The following is a 20,640-nucleotide window of genomic DNA, read 5'->3' as shown; positions in this document are numbered from 1 at the left end:
ATTTGCTAAATTGTTATTACTTCTATCAGCTCACTAAGCTTCTGATTCAAACTGTGAACTCATAATAGCAGCAATCTTGCCATTTATATTTGCAACAACTGTCTCTAGCATAGTTTAGGACTTAGAGTAGACAGTCAAGCAATCTTACCAAATGAAAGAGAGTATACTCCCAAAAAAATCCACCTACAATACTTTTTCAACTCTCAAAATTCTCCATGCTCACTCCTTACCTCTGGTATACAAGCTCCTGTGAAACCAAACAAGCCATTGGCATTGTCACTTTTTTGTATTATTAATCTTGCTGTAGTATTTTCTTCAGCAATGCGAGCCCCTCCATATACGGAGACTAGTTTAAGAATGAATAATTCTTCTCCTTCCTCTTCGTTGTCATCTCTTGCAGAAACAATGAATGATTTGTTAGTTTCTCCTTGTCTGAACTCCATATATCCAGAAATGGGGTGTAAATCATTCTTGGCAGGCATGGCATAAAGTTCATAAATTTCTTCAAGGGTCAGCTTCCGCTCATAAGACCTCACATCCTGCATCAAACCTGTAAATCTGTCAGTGCCATTCATCCCTGCCCCGATTCTCAGAATCCCAGCACCTGAAAATAGAGACAGGTGTAAATGCTGCAATACCCACAATTCTCCTGTCCTAAATTACAAATATGAGTTAGGAAGTACAACAATTTTACTGAAAGGTATTATTGAATAAGTAAAACCTTTGTATAACTGGTATAAAATCAAAGGCTATCTTCTGTTATGATAAATGAATCTGTAATAATGAGATTATAGTACTTTAAACTAAAGGAATTAGAAACTATCTTCAATTTAGATGATATCCTTAATGGAAAATTTTAACAGTCTGTCAAATCACATTTCTGGACAGAAAAATAACTAAACATATACATAAACACATACACATAGGTAAGTATAAATGTGTGTATGTGTATAAGTATATATGTGTGTATGTATATAAGTATATATGTGTGAATGTATGTATGTACATTTGGATAATAATTTATTCCATAACACTTTCTAATTTACATATATATATACACGAAATGATTCAATCTAGTCACAATTTTATAACTTCATTTTCTGTGAATATCAAGGCTTGATCTTTTAGAAACTGATCTTGAGTCAAATAAAATTGTAAGAAGCCAGCAAAAAGGTTTCTGTGGAACAATTATATGTCTTTATCTAAACAACTGATGGAATGGATGTAGAAACAGAGTTATTCCTTGCCAGATACAACTTTATATGCAAGCCTTAGGGACTTTTTCATAAAAATAACAACATGTAGACCAACTATGTCACTATACCTTAATAACAACCCTTTTTAGGAATTCACCAGTTCTTATATCTTTACTTGTTCCCTGGCAATAATTCAGTTATGATATTTATATAAGAAGAGAACTTGGTAGTAATTTTGCAAAAAAAGTCTTAAGTAATACTTCTCATCAATAGCCTCATTGAAGGCAATTTTACAAGTCACTATTCAGATACCTCTTTGAGGGTAGTCACAAGTAACCTACGTATCATTATCACTATGGCTCCCATATCTACTATGGTGGTTGTGGACTGACTACCAGTCTGCCCAGCAAACCAAAACCACTCCTTCACTGGAGCTCCAGATTGGGTGGGAAATCCTATGTTGATGTCTCTCCTATTAAATTATCTGGCAACTAAATGATATAAGTTCCCCCTGGTTCTCACAAAACCACATGCACAGGTCTCACCAGCTTGGAGACTATCTACAGTCAGGTATAGATAAATGATCCTATCTCCTTTAGCTTTGTTTCTATCATATACTAGAAGCAACAGTGACCTAAAAGTCAAAGGTTTATATTCAAGTCTATTACTTGCTATGTGATGCTGGCTAACTTATTTATTGACTCTGAACTCTATTTCCTTAGCTATAAAATATTTAATATATAGGATTACTATGAAATCCAAATTAGACAATGTATGGAAAACGCCTTATAAATGTAAACCACTATACAAATTTGAGGCATTTTAATTCTTTGTTTCTATGACTAATTCTCTGGAACAAATGTGATCCTTATTTCTCTAATTTTAGAGGGATAAATGTTCCTCCTCTGTAATTCTTTTCTTTCTTCCTACAGTTGAAGTGATTTGTTTGTGCATCTCTCTCCAGAGCCTATTCTAGATCCTTCAAGAGCAAAGACTTAGCCTGACTCATTTCTGCAACACTCAGCACAGAATTTATCATGGTATTGGTAGACACCCAGTCTTGTTTAAAGAAATTAAAACAATACACAAGCAGAGTTTTTAAATAGCTAATAGCTTTTTTAAAAAATTCAACTAGTGTCCTAGTTGTGAAGAAGACACTCACCATCCATAATGGCTTCTCCTTTCAGACTCTTAATTCCTCTGGGCATTGCATTTCCATCGAGGTAGAATTCAAGTATGCCATCATCCAAGATAATTAGAAGGTGAAGCCAAACATTTTCTTCTAAATATTTCATGGCTGTTGTCTTGGCAATATATGTAACATTGGAACCCAAGGTTTTGTAATGAAGGGAAAGTGTCACATGGGATTCATTTGTTTGAATTTTTACCCCATAGTAGATGCCTCCATTACCATCATCCTTTGCTATAACAAATCCATTCGTATTGGCATTAGGCATTACCCAAGCTGAAAATGTAAAGTTGGCAATTGTGTTGTTCCTGGAGGGATGGTATTTGGAATTAACAATCCCAAATACACCCTCTAGTCCACTGAAGTACAAAGCATCTGTTCCGCTATGGTGATGCCGCATGTGAGGTTGTAAACGCACAGTGCTGGGAAAAATTCCAACCAGTAAAAAATCTACCATTGGAGGCAACCCAGCCATGAACTCACTGGACAGTATTTCCCAGCCTACTCGTACATCACCAAAGACACCTTGTTGCCTCAAAATAGTGAAGTTAGTAATATAAGACATATCATCTTCTGAGAGGACATCTTCTGCCACTTCCCTCTCTAAACACTCTGGATCCAAGATGAAAACTCCAAAGGGGTCATCATTGAATGGAATCATTACTGTCACCTGGAGGTTGGTTTCTGCTAGTTGGCCCCCAGGACCTGGGGACCCACCTGTAATAAGAGAATTTATAATAAATGAGAAACCAGAATTTGAATTACTTCCTAGCATAAGGTGAAGCCACCACCACCCATCTGACAGTTTGTCAAGCTTGCATGTTGCTATTGTGTTGGAGGTACTGCCATTAGTACTGCAAATACCAGAAGGGTCACGTGTGGTGGATAGGTTTCAGCAGAGCATCCAGACTAAGACAGATTAGAAAGAAAGGCCTGGCAACCTACTTCTGAAAATTAGTCAATGAAAACCCTATGGATCACATCAGAATACTGTCTGATGTAGTGCTACAAGATGAGCTCCCTAGGTTGGAAGGCACTACACAGTGCTGCAACAATGGGCTCAAATATGCCAATGATCATGAAGATGGCGCAGGACCAGGCAACGTTTCGTTCTGTTGTACACGGGGTCACTATGAGTCAGGCCTGACTCAAAAGCAACTAAAACAACAACATAAGGTGAAGAGAAAGGAATGACGTGTTTTAGAAGACAAACTTCTGGTTAAATAATTTACTCATCGATCACTGAAGAATGTGTCACTATATAAGTTTTTAAAGACAAAGACCTAGCAATCTGCTCCTGTAGTGAACACAGCCAAGAAAACCCCGTGGGGCAGTTCTACTTTATCACGTGGGGTCACTATGAGTCAACACTGACTCGATGCCACCTAACAACAACAATGGCTTTTTACCACATTCTCAGGGGCATGATACCAAATAACACACGTCATTCTAATATTATTAATAGTCGTGATTTGAAAATTTGTTTAAATTATAGCACAAAGACCAAGCTGCTACCGTAAATTTGTATTCCTATTTTCCACTAATGTTTTGTTAGAGACACTATATTTATTGTGGAAAAAGTCTACATACAAGTTTCAGTTTCACAAAATTAAAGCAAGCTAAGATCACAAAATGAACATTAATACATCTATCAAGACATTTTAACATGTAAAATCAGACAAGTTATACTTAGTTCTTCATCCATTACTTTTTCCATACAGTTCTAATTATTTAATTAAAAATATAAAAGTTTGGTGGTAAAATAAAAGAAATGGAAAAAACACTTCACCTGATATGTTTACAAGCTTTAGAATATAAAATTCATTGAATTCAGGAATTTTATCCGGAAAAGCATGGAGAATTATTGGTTTTGCTCCTTCTCCATCCATGAAGTTAACAGTTCCTGAAGTCTCATAGAACTCTTGTCCAGGCTGCAAAGCAGAATCATTCTGAAACAGCTGCCAAGCCACAGAAACACTGCCAAAGTGTCCTCGATGCCTCAAAATCCTACATAAAAAATTGAAGAAAATTATTTTTATGAAAAAGTTATATAAGTAGTGAATCTAACTCTAATGAGAGCTTTCTGTGTTATCTCAGGAATATACTTTTTGTATCATCCTTAATATAAACCAACAAGCCGGTCCTACTAAGCAACCATGAAGATTCTCCTAGAAAAGGAAGAATAAGGTAGAACTTTAAATAATAAAGAGAAAGCAGTCTTAAAAGTCACAGTCTTCAAAACTCAAACAGAAAAATAAACCTAAGCCCAACTGAAAAATATTTCAATGGGAATTAGTAAACATTCTTCAAAAGCAAAATACCGGGTGAGGGTAGTCACATATCATTTGAGAGAAGAGTTCCTAAGACCCTGAATAATTCAAGTCTCTTAGTCCTGACAAAGAATGGAAATTTGAGGCGAGAAGGATGGGGAAAATAATTTCTGTTTACTAGCTGAAGTGTTGGGATTTTTCAACAAGTGGCAACAGCATAAGCAAAGTGTACAGTTTATTTAGACAGACAGCTTTCAGAATTATTCAATTCTTGACTAATTTTTTTAATTTTGAAAGTTTCATAATATTTCAATTTTTTACATAAAGGTTTAACTTTATTTTATCCATTTCTAAATTTGTCTTATCCATATATACTTACCAAAATGCATTAGTCTTTCCTTCTTCTACTGCTTTGTCTATGGGTTCAAAAGAAAAAACACCATTTGGATCATCATTCGCTTCAATGATCACTGTAGCTATTCCATGTTGATACACTACTGTATCACCTACATTAAAAAAGAAAAAATCAAAATGTCAAAAAAGTTGCTAACCTACTGTTACATTTATATTTTTAATTAAGAAATAGTTTATAATTAAGCTCAGTTTTCAGCGAGAATTTCCTTACTGAAAGTCACACAACAAATGCAAAATACTGCTGTTTCTCCAAAAATTAAATATATATATGTACATACACACACACATACACATACACACACGTATATACGTATATAAAGAGAAAGATGCCTAAATAACTTAAATGTGAAATAGTTCCTATTCCTGTCTTTTGAGAAAATATTTAATTGCAAAGAAACTACATTATTGAAAAACATATGGGACACTTTTCTTCACAACAGGATGATTGCTTCTATAGCTTATTTAGAAATCAAAAAATATATTTTTCTAATTTCAAATTTTTTAAGCTGGTTTCTTTTATGTCATAAGAATTATGAAAGGATTATCCCGTAACATAAAAATACTCTTGTCCGTATAGACTGGAATCATTGGTTCAGATTTTCCTTTTAGACCTCTGCCTTTAGGCGACAGAATTTGTTCTGGTCATACAAAGAACTAAGAAATCTCTATGATATTGAATTTGATTCCTGTCTACTCCAATTCTTTCCATAGCATGTTAGCACCGTTATTGCCTACCCATAAGATCTCTGCTTATCACTTCCCTGAGGTTGATGTAGCTTTGCTTTTGCTCCAGCTCTTCCTTATGCAAGCAAAAGTCCTTCCCATCTCAACTCATGTGGCTAATTCATTATCATTACTCAAGACCCGGCTCATGCAACAATTCTTCCAAGAATTTTGAAGGTTAAGCTAAGTACTTCTCCACTGTGTTTCCACAACACTGCATTACATGAATCTATCCTAACCATTACCACATTACAGTCTTCTATACACACACACATACAGATATACCATTTGACTGTAAGCTCTGTAGGCAAAAGCTGTACATTCAATTCCATGCCCTAGAAGAGTATCCAAAAAACTCATTGCCGTTGAGTCGATTCCAACTCATAGCAACTCTATAGGACAGAGTAGAACTGTCCCACAGGGTTTCAAAAGAGTGGCTGGTGTATTTGAACTGTTGACCTTTTGGTCAGCAGCTGAGCTCTCAACCACTGTGCCACCAGGGCTCCACCCTAGAAGAGTAGACGTTCAATAATTGGTAATATAAGTCCCTGGGTGGTGAAAAGGGTTAAAGCGCTCAGCTGCTAACCAAAAGGTTGTCAGTTCGAGTTTATCCAGAGGTATCCTGGAAGAAAAGTCTGGCATTCTTCTTCAAAAAATCAGCCATACAGTCAACAATTACTTTAAAACAAAGATGAGAATGTAAGGGGGCAGAGAAACTAGAATAGAAACAGAATAACCAGAATGGAAATAATGAGAATTTTTGTGCATTGTGAAGAATATAACCAATGCCACAGAACAACTTGTGTAGAAGTTATTGAATGGGAACCTAAACTTCTGTGTAAACCTTCACCAAAACCACAGTAAAATATTATTAAATAAAGAAAACCCCATGGAGCACAGTTCTACTCTGACACACATGGGGTCACCATGAATTGGATTCGACTCACGGGCAGCTGGATTTCGTAAATTACTTATGATGCTAGCTGAACTCATGTAAATAAAACTTTCAAAATTAGATGACAGGGGAAAAGAAAATCTAGACTTTTTTACATGGTGTTATGGGTTGAACTGCATCCCCCCAAAATGTGTGTTTTAAATCTTAACCCCTATACCATGAAGGGAACCTTGGTGGCATAGTGGTTAAGAGCTATGGCTGCTAACCAAAAGGTCGACAGTTCAAATCCACTAGGCACTCCTTGCAAACCTATGGGGTAGTTCTACTCTGTCCTATAGGGTCGCTATAAGTCAAAATCAACTCGATGGCAACAGGTTTAGTTTTGGCTTTGGTTTCTACCTGTGAATGTAATCCCATCTGGGAATAAAGTTTTCTTTGTTATGTTAATAAGGCCATATCAGTGTAGGGTGTATCTTAAGCCAATCACTTCTGAGATATAAAAGAGCAGATTGAACCAAGGAACAGAAGCTGAAAAGATACAAGATCTTTCCCCAAAGCTGATAGACAGAAAGCCTTCCCCTAGAGCCAGTGCTCTGAATTTGGACTTCTAGCCTCCTAAAACATGAGAAAATAAATTTGCTTGTAAAAGCCAAAAAAATTAGATTAGGATAACACCTAAAACTAAAATTACAGAAATAAGAATTCTATATAGTCATTACATTAAAAATAATTTATATAAATATACAACTCTACACACTGTCACTTCATAATTAGGCAAAGAAGAGGAAAAAAAGACATAAAAAGTCGACAGTATATCAGACAATACAGAATAATAACATAACAAAACATCATATATAATCTATCAAAAATAAAGAAAAATAATAAAATCCAAGTTTCACAGAGTTTTACTATTATAGACGTGTGTGCTATTATATACACATCACTAGTGGCACTAAAAATTCATTCTGTTTTTTCTACAGGGCAAACTGACCCTTTTCAACAAGTGCTCTAAAGATGGTCACATCCTCTGATATAATAACTGGATCACAGGACACATACTCTGGGCAATAATTATCAAGAAAAACACCCACTGTTAGCACTAGGACACCTAAGATATGCTGCCCTTCCAGCCCTCCCATTACAGGCCACTCAGGCCCTCTATGTTTGAAGAACTTAATGAGAATAGAAAAGAGGAAGAGGAAGAACTAAGAAAAAAAGAGTAAAAGCACAAAATCTAGAGATTTTTATCATCCAACTCTTCATAGCTAAAATCACTAGATTCTCATTTGCTATCATTTCTGGAAAAATATTGCAGACAAATATGCAAGGGCAGTACAGATACACACACATACCTCAGGCCAGTCACCAATCATTCATTCATTCTCTCTCCCCACACCCCTCTCTCAGCCAAATATGTATTTCCCCAATAATACATTCTTCAAAGTAAGTAAACAAACTAAACCTCTCCTTGCAGAGTCCTTTTCCATTCCCCTTACAAGAGGTTCAGGATGTTTTGATCCACTGTTTTAACCCTGGTAACATTAACATTTTGTTCCTGAGGATAGTTTAATGACATTTTGATGAAAAAAATGTTTGGGACTCAAAAGTTTTTACCAGAATTACACCAAATTAATAAATTTTCATCAATAACTTATTTGTAAACTCTATTTAAAGGCAATGTCAGTCTGTCATCAACTTTCTGTACTTCATCGTAAAACTTTCTAACTTTTTTCCACTTTTATTTCACCAGAATTATTTTTATCTATAAAAATATCTTTCATATAAATTTGGCAACAATAATTTAATTCATCAAATAATTTTGGTCTACATTAAGATTTGGCTAATTACGTTTTTGCAACTGTAAAATTTCTTTCATGGCCATTATTCTACAAAGTCAATTTTTTCCTCACAGAAGATAGTTTTTAGTTTTAATTTTTTTGGTTTTCTCAGATAAGCCGTGTGAAAAATAAGAGACAGAGAAAGACAAAAGGAGAAAAAAAAGAAGGGGGAAAGGAAGAAAAACAAATGGAGACAAAGAGATAGGGAAATGATAGAGAGACACAGCAAAAACAGAAAGTAGACCTTTTTCTCTTTCTCATCTTCTTCCTGAATATTTCAGTGCAAACGCCATCAGTTAGGACACAAGGGAGGCATTTACACTGGTCCACTTCAAGGAATTAGAGCTCAAGCAAGGTAAGGAGGCATCTCCACAGGAGAGAAGCTCCATGTTGGTTATTGGCACCTGGGGCAGGGGGATTGGCCCACAGCAGGAAAACAGAACCCAAATGAGGTAAGAAAGGCGTCATTGAATAGGAGGTTAACAGAAGCAATGGGAAAGTGGTTATGTTAAAGGGGGAATTTATCAAATAAGTAAATATATTAAAGATAATGGGAGCTGGATTTCTCACTATTGGAGAAGAAAAGTAACAAATGTGGAAAGGGAGGAAACTAGAATGCATCCTGTGATTTTTGGATAAAACCAGAAAACCAAACCCACTGCTGTCATAGGAAATGGACATATCATTGTGAACTACTGGCTTTCTATACAGTTAGATACAGAATTACAAATGTAAAAGTGTGTATGCATGTGTGTGTGTGTCTGTGTGTGTGTACATACATATATTTACTATCTCTGCACACTAAGGAGGAGCAAAACCTCAACAGGAACAAACCTACATAATGTCTAGATCCTGATTTCTAAATACCACTCTTCACTAATCGAACTAGGACTTGGATAAATGGCTGATTTCAGGATTGTGACAGAGAAAGTACAAGAGAAGCTTGGAAATGCTCAAAGAATGCTAAGTAGATGTCAAAAAGGCAAAGAAGTCATCTTGAACAGGCTACCACTGGCCAAATTTGGGACAATTTGAGCATCAAAATCAATAATGATTTAACAAAATAACCCACTGCATTAAATAGAAATCTTAAGTCCATACTGAGAAATGCCTAACAGAAAACTGAAAGTCAAAGTACTGCCCCCATCCTACTTTGGTGAGTGGCATCTGAGGTCTTAAAAGTTTGCAAGCAGCCGTCTAAGATGCATCAATTGGTCCCAACCACCTGGAGTAAAGGAGAATGAAGAACAGCAAAGACACAAGGAAAGTATTAGCCCAAGACACAGAAAGGGCCATATAAAGCAGAGACTTCATCAGCCTGAGACCAGAAGAACTAGATGGTGCCCAGCTACCACCAATGACTGCCCTGACAGGGTACACAACAGAGAGTCCCTATCAGAGCAGCAGAAAGATGGGGTGCAGAACTCAAATTCTAGTACAAAGACCAGACTTAATGGTCTGACTGAGACTGGAGGTACCCCAGAATGCGTGGCCCCTGGATTCTCTATCAGCCCAGAACTAAAACAATTTCCAAGGCCAATTCTTTAGACAGGGATTGGACTGGACTGTGGGACATAAAGTGATATTCGTGAGGAGTATGCTTCTTAGCTCAAGTAGATATAAGAGACTAAATGTGCAGCTTCAGTCTGAAGGTGAGATGGGAAAGCAGAGAGGGTTAGGAGCTCTTTGAATGGACAGGGAGAGTCAGAGGTTGAAGGGAGGAGTGTGCTGTCACAGTATGGGGAGAGCCTTAGGGTCACATAACAATGTATGTAAAAAATTTTGGATGGGAGACTAACTTGTAATGTAAACTTCATTTAAACTACAACAATAAAAAAATAATAAATATAAAACCAAAGTACTGCCCCACAAAATATATATTAATTACCAAGGAAATAAAGTAGTTTTACAGTGGTGAAGACTAGAAGACTGGTGGTCACCACCTTAATGGTGGTCAAAGTAAATGTCATAGTAAAGGGATAAATCAAAATTGTATCCCAACTGATGGGATATGGTAAGAATAGAGCATCTGTGAAATTTCTGTTAAGGATGCATAACTTGAATCTTCTAATCATGAGAAAACATCAGACAAACCCCAGATGAGGAACATTCTACCAAATAACTAGCATGTAATCTACTATATACTGAGAAACTATTCCAGATTGAAGAGATTAAAGAGACATGACAATTAAATGCAGTGCATGATTCAGGGCTGGATCACTTTGGTAGAAAGCATATTATTGGGACAACTGAAGAAATTTGAATGAAGTCTGAGGATTACATGGCAATAATTGTTTTAATGTTAATTTCCTGATTTTCAGAAATGTCATATTGTGGTTATATAGAAGAATGTCCTTATTTGTAGGAAAAACACACCAAACTATTCAGGGGTGATGGTACATTATATCTGCAACTAACTCTCAAAAGATTCGGGGAAAAAATTTTTTTATATTCTTAAAAGAATCAAATAAAGATCAAGAGAAACTGTAGCCCTTCCAGTTTACCAGAGGTGGGATCAAAATATTCTCAAGGTCCACACAGTGGGAGTCAAAACATCCTGTTTCATTTACAAGATGGAAGAGAAACAAGAGCCTAACTCTTCCCTTTATAGATTGTGATTAATTTTGGCTACATTTCCAGAGAATTATCAAGCAGCCAGTTGTAGTCACCCACCTAAAGAACACAGCTTCACAACTAGTGTCCCCAGCACCCCGCTATGAGGGGAAGGCATTACAAGATAGCAATCCCTTAAGCTCTTGAGTGACTAGGGAAGTCCTAGGGCAGCTATATTCCTAAGGCTCATTACTTTTAGTTATGTTTCCTCTTCCTTATATAATTTTCTACCTGTGACACATTGTGAAAAAGGTTAAAAAATATTGTCAGTGAGTTCCAGTACATGAAGCTTCAACACCCTATCCCTCAAGAAAAACAAACAAAATAATAATAATAATCTTGCTCTTGCCAAGTCACAGATAACAGTAAATACTACTTATACCACTATTGTACAGTAGTACTTAACTGTCATCTCAATAAAACACTGAAACAACAGACTTGCCTTAAAAACAATTTATTTACCTGTTGAATTAAAGAGGATTATATAAAAGTGCTCATCTGTTTCTGGGATATCATCTTCGTTGATAAATACAGATATGCTCTGCTCTCGTCTTCCAACATCAAACACGAGAGTTTCTCCTTTTTCAATAGGAACAAAGTCTCCCTCTTTTGCAGATGCTTTCCCATCCATGGTGGCATATTGAACAGTGCAGCCAACATCAACAGATCCATTTCTGAGAACGGTAAAGTTAGCAGTCCCACCTTCCTGAACCCTCACTACACGAGGTTCTGAAATAAACATAAAGAAAAGAAGGAACAAGTGAGCTTTATCATTTCATTTACACATTTTCAGATCATTTATGTCTTCACTTTGCATTTCCCCCTGTCCTTTGCCCCAAGAAATGCTCTTCACTGAGTCTTTGCTTGAAAAAGCTCCATTCCCAACTCCTCCATGTGGCTTCCTTCAATTATTTCAACAGTCAGTGGCCTTCCTCTTTCCTTAATTCTTAAAGAATCCAGTCTTAAACACCCAATCTGGCAGTTAATTACATACCTTTTTACATCCTCTCACTATTGTTTCATATATCCTATTTTCAAATTCAGACTTAAAGTTCTTTATGAACAGGCCCAGATACCTTATATTTAATTTTTCCACAATAGTTAGCAGAAGACTGAGTACAGGACAAATTCATTAACTAATATGTTAAGTGAAGGTTAATAATATGAATCAAAATTCAAGAGGTTTAAAAGATTTCTGCAGTGGTAAAGCTGACCTCTATATAGCTTACAAAAAAAGTTTAAGAATTAGATACCAATTGAATCTCATAAATAAAACTAAAAAATGCCTCAAGTGGCAAAAGATAGTTCTAAAGATAGTATTAAAGTGAAAAAATGGGAAAACCGTAATTGATATGTCCACTAAATATTAATTATTACAGCATGTGGTAAGCCATTAAGTATATTACCCAGGCTTTGAACTGGCTAGACTGTATGGAGGAGATTATGTGGAAGAGTGTTCTTTTGTACACAAAGGAAGGAAAATACTTTAAAGAATTTAAAGGAGGAGAATAAAGCCTAACAAAATAGTGCTTATTTTATTTTCTCTTTCCTTCATAAGATCTCCAAAAATATTTTTAAAACTTCAAATTGGAAAAGAATCATTTGAACAAATCATGAAATCATACTTAAACAATATCAATTGCACTGTAACTAAAATGTTAAGTAAAAAACTCAGATAATTTTAATTTAACATATATATACTGGTAGGAAAGATACAAACTCACTCAAATAAGATAGCAATACCACCTGCAAAATAAATGGGGTCATCATTTCTTCTAATCCTCAGAGTTGCAGTTGTTTTCTTTCCTATTTTAGCTCCTCCAGTGGCATTAAATAGGGTAATGGTAAATTCTTCCATTTCCTCTGGAATCTTTCAGAAAATATGTTATACAGGTTTAAAGTCAGGTGATTATACATATAATTACAATATATATTCCTAAATTATTTTTTATCTTTTTAAAGGGCTCTATTAATTGTACTAATGTTCATTTCCAGTTCTGAGGCCAAATCCCTCTAGAGTATTCAATTAAGATTCAGACCAAAAAGAAAAAAAATTAATGTGCATTTATCCAGTCACTTTATTTTTATTAACTATAAAATTTAATGGAAATAGAGATTCTTTGTCTTCTATAAACTAAAAATAGAAATTTTACAAGCTATTATTTCTGTAAGAAATTGAAAGATTTGTTTACAAGAAAAAATGGAACAGAAAAATAACTTTTTGATACTCGTTTAGAACATAATTTGTAACAGTAACAAGCTCAGTTAGCTCTCCAAGCCCTCTTAAACGTCTTATTAAAGGTCACTCAAGTGGGTCACAAAGAGCTCACTCCCCTTTCATAGCAAGAGAAGATGCCCCACAGCTCTGGGCCTAAATGTATCACTAGGTGGACACTGTTTCTCTTTCACTTCATCCATGTGAGCTGGTCTTTTCCTCATTCTAAAACAGAAAAGTACTGCAATTTTTTTCTCTTGAGGAACGAATATGGGGGAAGGAGGCAGGCCACCATAGCTGTCCTAAACCCATAGCTGTCCTTGCACCTCAGAAAGTTTCACTCCCCACTGTTGCTAAATTCTCTAACAACAGTATTTTCTTTCTCTTTATTATCAATAAGAAGAAACACCATGCTGGATCCATGATCCAACTGGCCCAGTGTCCTGATTCTAAGTGTGCACCATAGGACACCTGTGTGAAATCTTGATAAATGGTGACCTTGTCTTCACAGGACCTATCGACTAGCCCATGGATTAACCTTTCCCACAGCCATGAATCCCTGATATTTGACACATAAGCAGTGTCACTAACCTCAATCGTTTTTAAGAGCTAAAAATGCCTTCAGGGAAACTAAAACATAATATTTCTCTTTGGCCTGTAGTCAGATATGATTATAACTGAGTTCTTTATCACATACTTCCATAACAAAATTATTATCAGGTATTTAATTATTCAATAAAAAAATAATAATTGTGCAACTAAAACAAGTAAAAGCAGAGTGTTATATACGCAACATTTACCTCATCTGGTAGTGAACAAATGGTGATGTTTTTTGAAAATTCCTGATCTCCAAAGAAAACAGTCCCTTGGACAGGAAATACATCTTGTGTAAAGTCTGGACTAACCACCCACGATACGCTAACATCACCAAAGTTGCCTCGATTTCTTATTACATCATAAACAGCTGTGAAATACAAAAATATATAATATGTATGGATATATATCAAACAATTTGAAAATGATGAGTAAAGAGATAGTTGAAATTAACAAAACTAAAGACTTTTTTTAAAAATAAAGGCCAATTATTTGCTTAGCACAGTCTCCAACGTACATCTAAAAACGTATTAACCTTCTTTCACCGAAAGTATAATAAAATGTTATTTTTTAAAAATGTATTAGCTGAGTCCTCCCTCTGCAGACCTACATCTCATCAAATAAATAGAGTCAAACTTTTCTATCACAGTTTGGGATTTTAAAAGTCATTCACCGTATGTAGTAGATTGGTGATTAATTAGATGCCCCTATCACAAAGTCCTACAAGGATGTTTGCTTTAGGCAAGTATAGAAAGCTTCACACTCAAAAGTTAGCCAGACACTGCTCTAGAAAGAAAATACTTCTTATTTCTTGCCACTTTAATATTTCTCTAGTAGTAACTTAGTTTTAAAGTTCCTATATTTGACTTGGCTCATTCTTGAGTGCTTGAGTTCTATTGCATATGGTGATTTGAAATCAAAACATAACTGAAGTCATCAGTATCATCACAATACTACGTAAGAAATAAAAATAGCAATGCAAAATGTGATTCGAAGAAAAGACCAATTTCTGTACTACATGTAATTTCTAAGGCAGAACGGGCAACTGAAAATAGCTGGTTAATAAAAAATAAACTAAAAAATGATTTATTTCTTCTTCAGTAAACAGTAATAGAATATAGGAAGCAGAATAAATTACCACTATAGGTATCATCTTCTTTACTTTCATTTATCATGACAATTAGGCCATCAGAAACAAATTCTATAATCCCATGAGGATCATCATTTTTCAGAATTGTTATGTTGACAACCGTAGCACTGCCCAACTTGCTCTCCCGTTCACCATGGCTGCTGAGGACCACCCAATAGTGTTCATCCAACTAAATTGAGTGTGTCAAATTAGGAAAAATATACAGTTGAAATTTTTAGAGTAAATTAAAACTATATATACAATAATATTAGTATATTCAATTTTTCAGAAACATACACTGCATTAAAAGACAAAAGAACTGATATTATTTCTAAAATCTTTTTAACATTCTCCCATCAATTAAGAAAGATAATTGACATAAGTATACATTGTCCAAAAAGAGACAAAATAAAACATGATAATACTCTAAAATAGCAAGAAGACTGAACCTTATCTCTGATGCTCTAGTCATTTAAACTAACAAGTAAATAAAATATATTAAATTTAACAGCTACACATACATTGGTGTGTAAGCTTAATGGAACTATCCCTTGGTTCCATTAACATAAATCAAATTTACTTGCTTTAAAAATAATTTTACAGCAAAACTTCATTTTAAAACCTTATCATTCAAAGTTCAGTCAATTGAAATTACATAAAATAAGTCTTAACAAGTAACAAGTTAAAAGATGAAGATAACTGATTGCACACTGACAGATTCAGATTGTTTGGCATTTCTGTATGTAAGACAAAAATACACCATTTAAATCAGAATGGGTCTTATTTTGATTTTTGGCTTTTCTTACCCCCAAACATAAGGACTCCTCAGTCCTTTCTTCTCCACTTCCTTTTGTGTCTCTTTGTCAATGTACAAAATATTTATATTCGTAATATGCTAGATAACATCAGTCTTCAGCAAAAGCACAAGGTGAAAATAAAATCCCATACCTCTGGTATCCCATCCAATCTTGCTAGCAAGGTGATTACGATCTCCCTTTCCCCAGGTTTAAATTCTAGTACCCCCATGTTTCCATAGAATTCATTGCTATCTCTCGGCTCTACTCGGTAGCATAGAAACTGCTTCACGAGAGCCCCCCTGGATCGGATGATGTGGAGCTCTACGGACTCTCCTTCCTTAAAAGAAAACAAAATTCACAAACATTTGAATCCTCAGTGTCATTCTCATTAAGACGTGGGCACAGAACGGACTGAATTTCTTTCATACTTACGTTTATAACATACGGTCCTCTGGAAGCAGGAGAAAATTCAAAAACTCCTCCAGGGTCATCATTTTCCAAAATAATTAGATCCCGGCTAGTATATCCAGATTTCAGCACTTGATTTTCCACACTGACCCTGGAGAAGTCAGAAGGGAAAAAGGGACCAGCTGCCTATGGTTTTACTTTTAAATTTTTCAGGCTTCTAAGGCACTATTTCTGACATTTCCAAATAATGGAAAAGCAAGTTACTAGGAATTAAAATCTTACATTGAATGTAAGTATCTTAAAATCTAAAGTTTTACTCACAGCAATTATGTGAGAATTTCTATTTCTGAGTTTACTGTATCTTTTTTATTTGACTAAAGCCACATACTGCATATGTACATCAAGAAGACAGAAACCAAAGGCTGTAAATGTACTATATTTTATTTTTATAAAGTATCAGATTTGTTTCCACAGTGTTAGAATATTTTAATTGGTAACATTAAGTTAGAAAATATATTTAAACAAAATTGCACTTTAATTTTACATTCAGTTGAATTTCTTTAGAAAGCTCATTACATAAGATGATACTACCTGTACATAGAAATTGTATAACTACATGGACTAAAGCAAGCCAAACTAACTGAAAATAAAAAATGTGATCAAACTATTAGATTTTAGAAATATTTTGTGTCCTTTAAAATGCTTTACATTCACCTCAATTTTAACCTCATACATTTTTTTTTCTTTTAGAATAAAAGAAAATGTAGGTCATACGAGAAAAAATAAATGGAATAGGATGGATCTGAAATGCATGGCATGTTACAACAATTCCTATACATACCTCAAAAGAACATATTAAAACAAGATGTTTTTTTATTTCTGGTTTTTATGTTCAGTGTGTAATTAGAATGATCAAAGGGACTTGGACTGCAAGGCTCTGAGGGTTTAGAAGCCAGCAGGCTCTTTAAGAATTCTCAGTCCTGCAAGCTGCTCTAAACCTTTCCAAATGTCACTTCCTATTGAACCAAAGAGTGCCCATGATCAGACCTCAAAATCACAATGAAGCCACAATCAATGTGTAGAAAGCACAGCTCGCTTCCTATGTAATAGAGAATCTGAATTAACATCCTTCTCTAGCTTTTGGAAATGTGACAATCAGTACTTAGCATGCTAGTGGCCACAAAAGAGATAGTCCAAATAATAGGACTGTTATTTATCATATTGTTAATGAAGCCATATGATTTTCATAGCAAATGTGCCCATATCTCATTGATATTAATATTTTATTAATTAAAATTCCCCATGCCCACACAAGCTAGAAGATAAGAAAAATGGATCAGAATCTAAACTGTAACTGCCAATTCTGGGCATTAAATAAATAAATTTATTTTTAGATTTTCTTGAACTATGCCACTTTATGGAAAAAGACAAATTTTGAAAAAGTCTTTATACAACAACTGAGAAGATATAGGCAAGAAAATGCTTACACACACTCAGAAAACCAGTGGGAGATGAGACTATTGATTGATAAGTCTCTGTTAAAAAAACCACAGGATTCATAAAAGATCTTGTGTAAGAATTTCAAAAGCAAAACAATCAGTATTCTCTACGTTATGTGTAAACTATAAAGAAAGTTAAAAATTTAAGTTCTTCAAAACATGTAGTTACAATACATGCTTTGTATTGTACAAAATTTATAATACAAAAATATAGTTATAATAATTCTCAAATTTTTTATCAAATATCCTAAACACATTCATAATTTAAAACACCTAGGACAAAAAAAAAAACTTCATATATGCTCCATTATCGTCAGAAAATCAAGCCACACACAAGGCATACACAGGCAGATGGACAAGCAAAATTACTCAAGAACCGTGGATCATGCAGAAACGCAGCCTGTCTAAAACAATCACTTGCAAAGCAAAACGTTGAATAATCAAAAACAAGGTGTTATTTTGTATACTTACCCAAAATACACCACAAATCTTTTGGTTTCTACCCTGTCAACACAGAAAGGAGTGTGGGAGGGGGGAAAAAAGGAGACGGGGGCACCACTTGCCAAAATCTCACTAATACTGCTGGAAACTTAGAATGGCAAGTTTAAAACAAAGCTAAAGAAAGAAAGAAAGCCATTCTTTTTTTCCCAACAGCTAGCAATGTTCACTTTATGGGAACTCTGCACACTGGTACTTTGCTATTGACAATTGCTAGCAAGAGGTTCAGCAGTTCCCACTTATGGAAGATGACCCCATGGTCAGCCAGCATGTCAAGACTCATTCAAGACATTCCTTTCCAGGCCTCCTCCAAGGCGCTTGTGTCTGCCAAGCACTGTACATACTCAAAAACCGCAGCAGCTGAGCAAATTTCATTCAGCCCTATTTATAATTACTTAGTAGCTTTAATTAGGTTTAAAAAAAATAAAAACCTCAATCCTTAGATCTAAAGCCTGTTGTTCTTTGAGTTAGAAAAAAATAAAACTTTATAAGCAGAGAAATACATACCTTTCATCCTATGCCTGGGAATATACTCAAGAAGTGACGGAATATCATTATGTGCTTTATTAATGACATATATTACCTAAACACAATTTTACCTCAAGACATCTAAACACTTTTCTCAATCCCCAAATTATTTCATTTTCAAACAGCCTTGAAAACATAAAAATGTAGAGCCCTTGTGCTTCATTTTTAAAGTCAAATATACGTTTGTAAACATGGAGTTATATATCACATGTATTATCTGAAATAAATGGCATTATGAAGTTGTTGCTGATTTGGGGAAAACTGAACAATAAAATATTTTTAAGTAGCATGGTATTGAAAGCATCATAACTTGCTTACTACCAGGACAACTTTTATCTATATTTAGTTGAAAAATAGAGGATTTTAATTTGCCATTAAGAGAAAATTATACACTATATCACAATAAAGCATTAATTATTTTGTTACAATATTGTTGCAATCACAACTTACTATCTTTAATTCATTCTTTCACTTTAGGTTTACTAAAAATTGGCAAAACTGAGAAGGTTTTGATAAAATAGCATGTTATTTCAAATCACAGATTTTATTCTCATATTTTATTTAACTAAACATATCTTACAAACACTGAAGTGTAATTTGCTCATTCTTGCTCATGCACAATTGAGATGATACAATCATGCTCTAGTTACTAATTGAATTAGGATATTTTAATAAACATATAAACTAATTTCCTCTATTTGAAATAAGAAGAACTGTTAATTTTTGAAATTCTTTATCCTATGATTTAGACTTACTTGTATACTGTTTTTACCCATAGGAAAGAGAAAAAAAAGTAAAAACATAGAATACGTAAAAATAGTACTTAATTAATTTCATATGTTCACATGATGGGATTCAAAAATAATTGTTTTGAAAGCATGTGGCTAATAAAGAATAGTCAGCAAAAATTTTCACGGAAATTTAAAGCATTCTTTAAAACATTTAGTTCAGAATTTATAAATTTTATAGATTACTTCAATTTTGGATTATAATTACTCTTCATTTTTCTTTTTTTTTTTTCCAAGATTTAATGAGTGCCCAGATCTAATTTAAAGAAAAAAGGATGTAAGTGAAAAAATAATAATTTTTAGTTTATATTTCACTATTTTTTTTATCATATGAATTACCTTTCCTTAGGATTTAATCTAAACTATATATTAAAATCATAAGTTATTTGGACTTATTTTTCTTAATTTGTGGTGTATTTTGTTTTTTGTTTGGTGCTTTAACTTTTTATGTAAGAAAGAAAGTCAAGCATCCCACTTTGGTGAGTGGCATCTGGGGTCTTAAAAGCTAGTGAGTGGCCATCTAGGATGTGTCAATTGGTCCCAGCCCACCCAGAGACTCCATGAGCCTGAGACCAGAAGAACTATATGGTGCCCAGCTACCACCAATGACCGCCCTGACAGGGAACACAACAGAGAGTCCCTGATGGAGTAGGAGAAAAGTAGGGTGCAGAACTCAAATTCTAGTAAAAAGACCAGACTTAACGGTCTGACTGAGACTGGAGGGACACCAAAAGACATGGCCCCCAGACTCTCTGCTAGCCCAAAACTGAAACCATTCCCGAGGCCAACTCTTCAGACAAAGATTAGACTGGACTATGGGACATAAAATGATACCCGTGAAGAGTGTGCTTCTTAGCTCAAGTAGATACATGAGACTAAATGGGCAGCTCCTGTCTGGAGGCAAGATGCGAAGGCAGAGAGGGTCAGGAGCTGGTTGAATGGATACAGGAGATCTGGGGTGGAAAGGAGGAGTGTGCTGTCACAGTACAGGGAGAGCAACTAGGGTCACATAACAATGTGTGTATAAATTTTTGTGTGAGAAACTA

General features: G+C 34.8%; 1 protein-coding gene across 1 annotated transcript in view; it reads right to left on the bottom strand.

Annotated features, from left to right (window-relative positions):
• ADGRV1 (adhesion G protein-coupled receptor V1) overlaps positions 1 to 20,640 on the bottom strand; it is a 687,583-nt gene that overhangs the window by 539,121 nt on the left and 127,822 nt on the right. The window contains exons 14-23 of the mRNA XM_023730073.1: positions 16,306 to 16,432; positions 16,025 to 16,210; positions 15,086 to 15,266; positions 14,154 to 14,317; positions 12,885 to 13,008; positions 11,601 to 11,867; positions 5,035 to 5,161; positions 4,175 to 4,392; positions 2,359 to 3,102; positions 231 to 604 (exon numbers count right to left, since the gene is read on the bottom strand). Of these exons, the coding sequence (XP_023585841.1) occupies positions 231 to 604; positions 2,359 to 3,102; positions 4,175 to 4,392; positions 5,035 to 5,161; positions 11,601 to 11,867; positions 12,885 to 13,008; positions 14,154 to 14,317; positions 15,086 to 15,266; positions 16,025 to 16,210; positions 16,306 to 16,432 (2,512 nt within the window). The remainder of the gene's footprint in view (positions 1 to 230; positions 605 to 2,358; positions 3,103 to 4,174; positions 4,393 to 5,034; positions 5,162 to 11,600; positions 11,868 to 12,884; positions 13,009 to 14,153; positions 14,318 to 15,085; positions 15,267 to 16,024; positions 16,211 to 16,305; positions 16,433 to 20,640) is intronic.

Source organism: Trichechus manatus, unplaced genomic scaffold (genome assembly GCF_000243295.1).
Source record: "Trichechus manatus latirostris isolate Lorelei unplaced genomic scaffold, TriManLat1.0 scaffold00032, whole genome shotgun sequence".
Lineage (NCBI taxonomy): Eukaryota > Metazoa > Chordata > Mammalia > Sirenia > Trichechidae > Trichechus > Trichechus manatus.
Note: the sequence above shows the minus strand (reverse complement) of the source record. Positions and strands in the feature narration are given on the sequence as shown.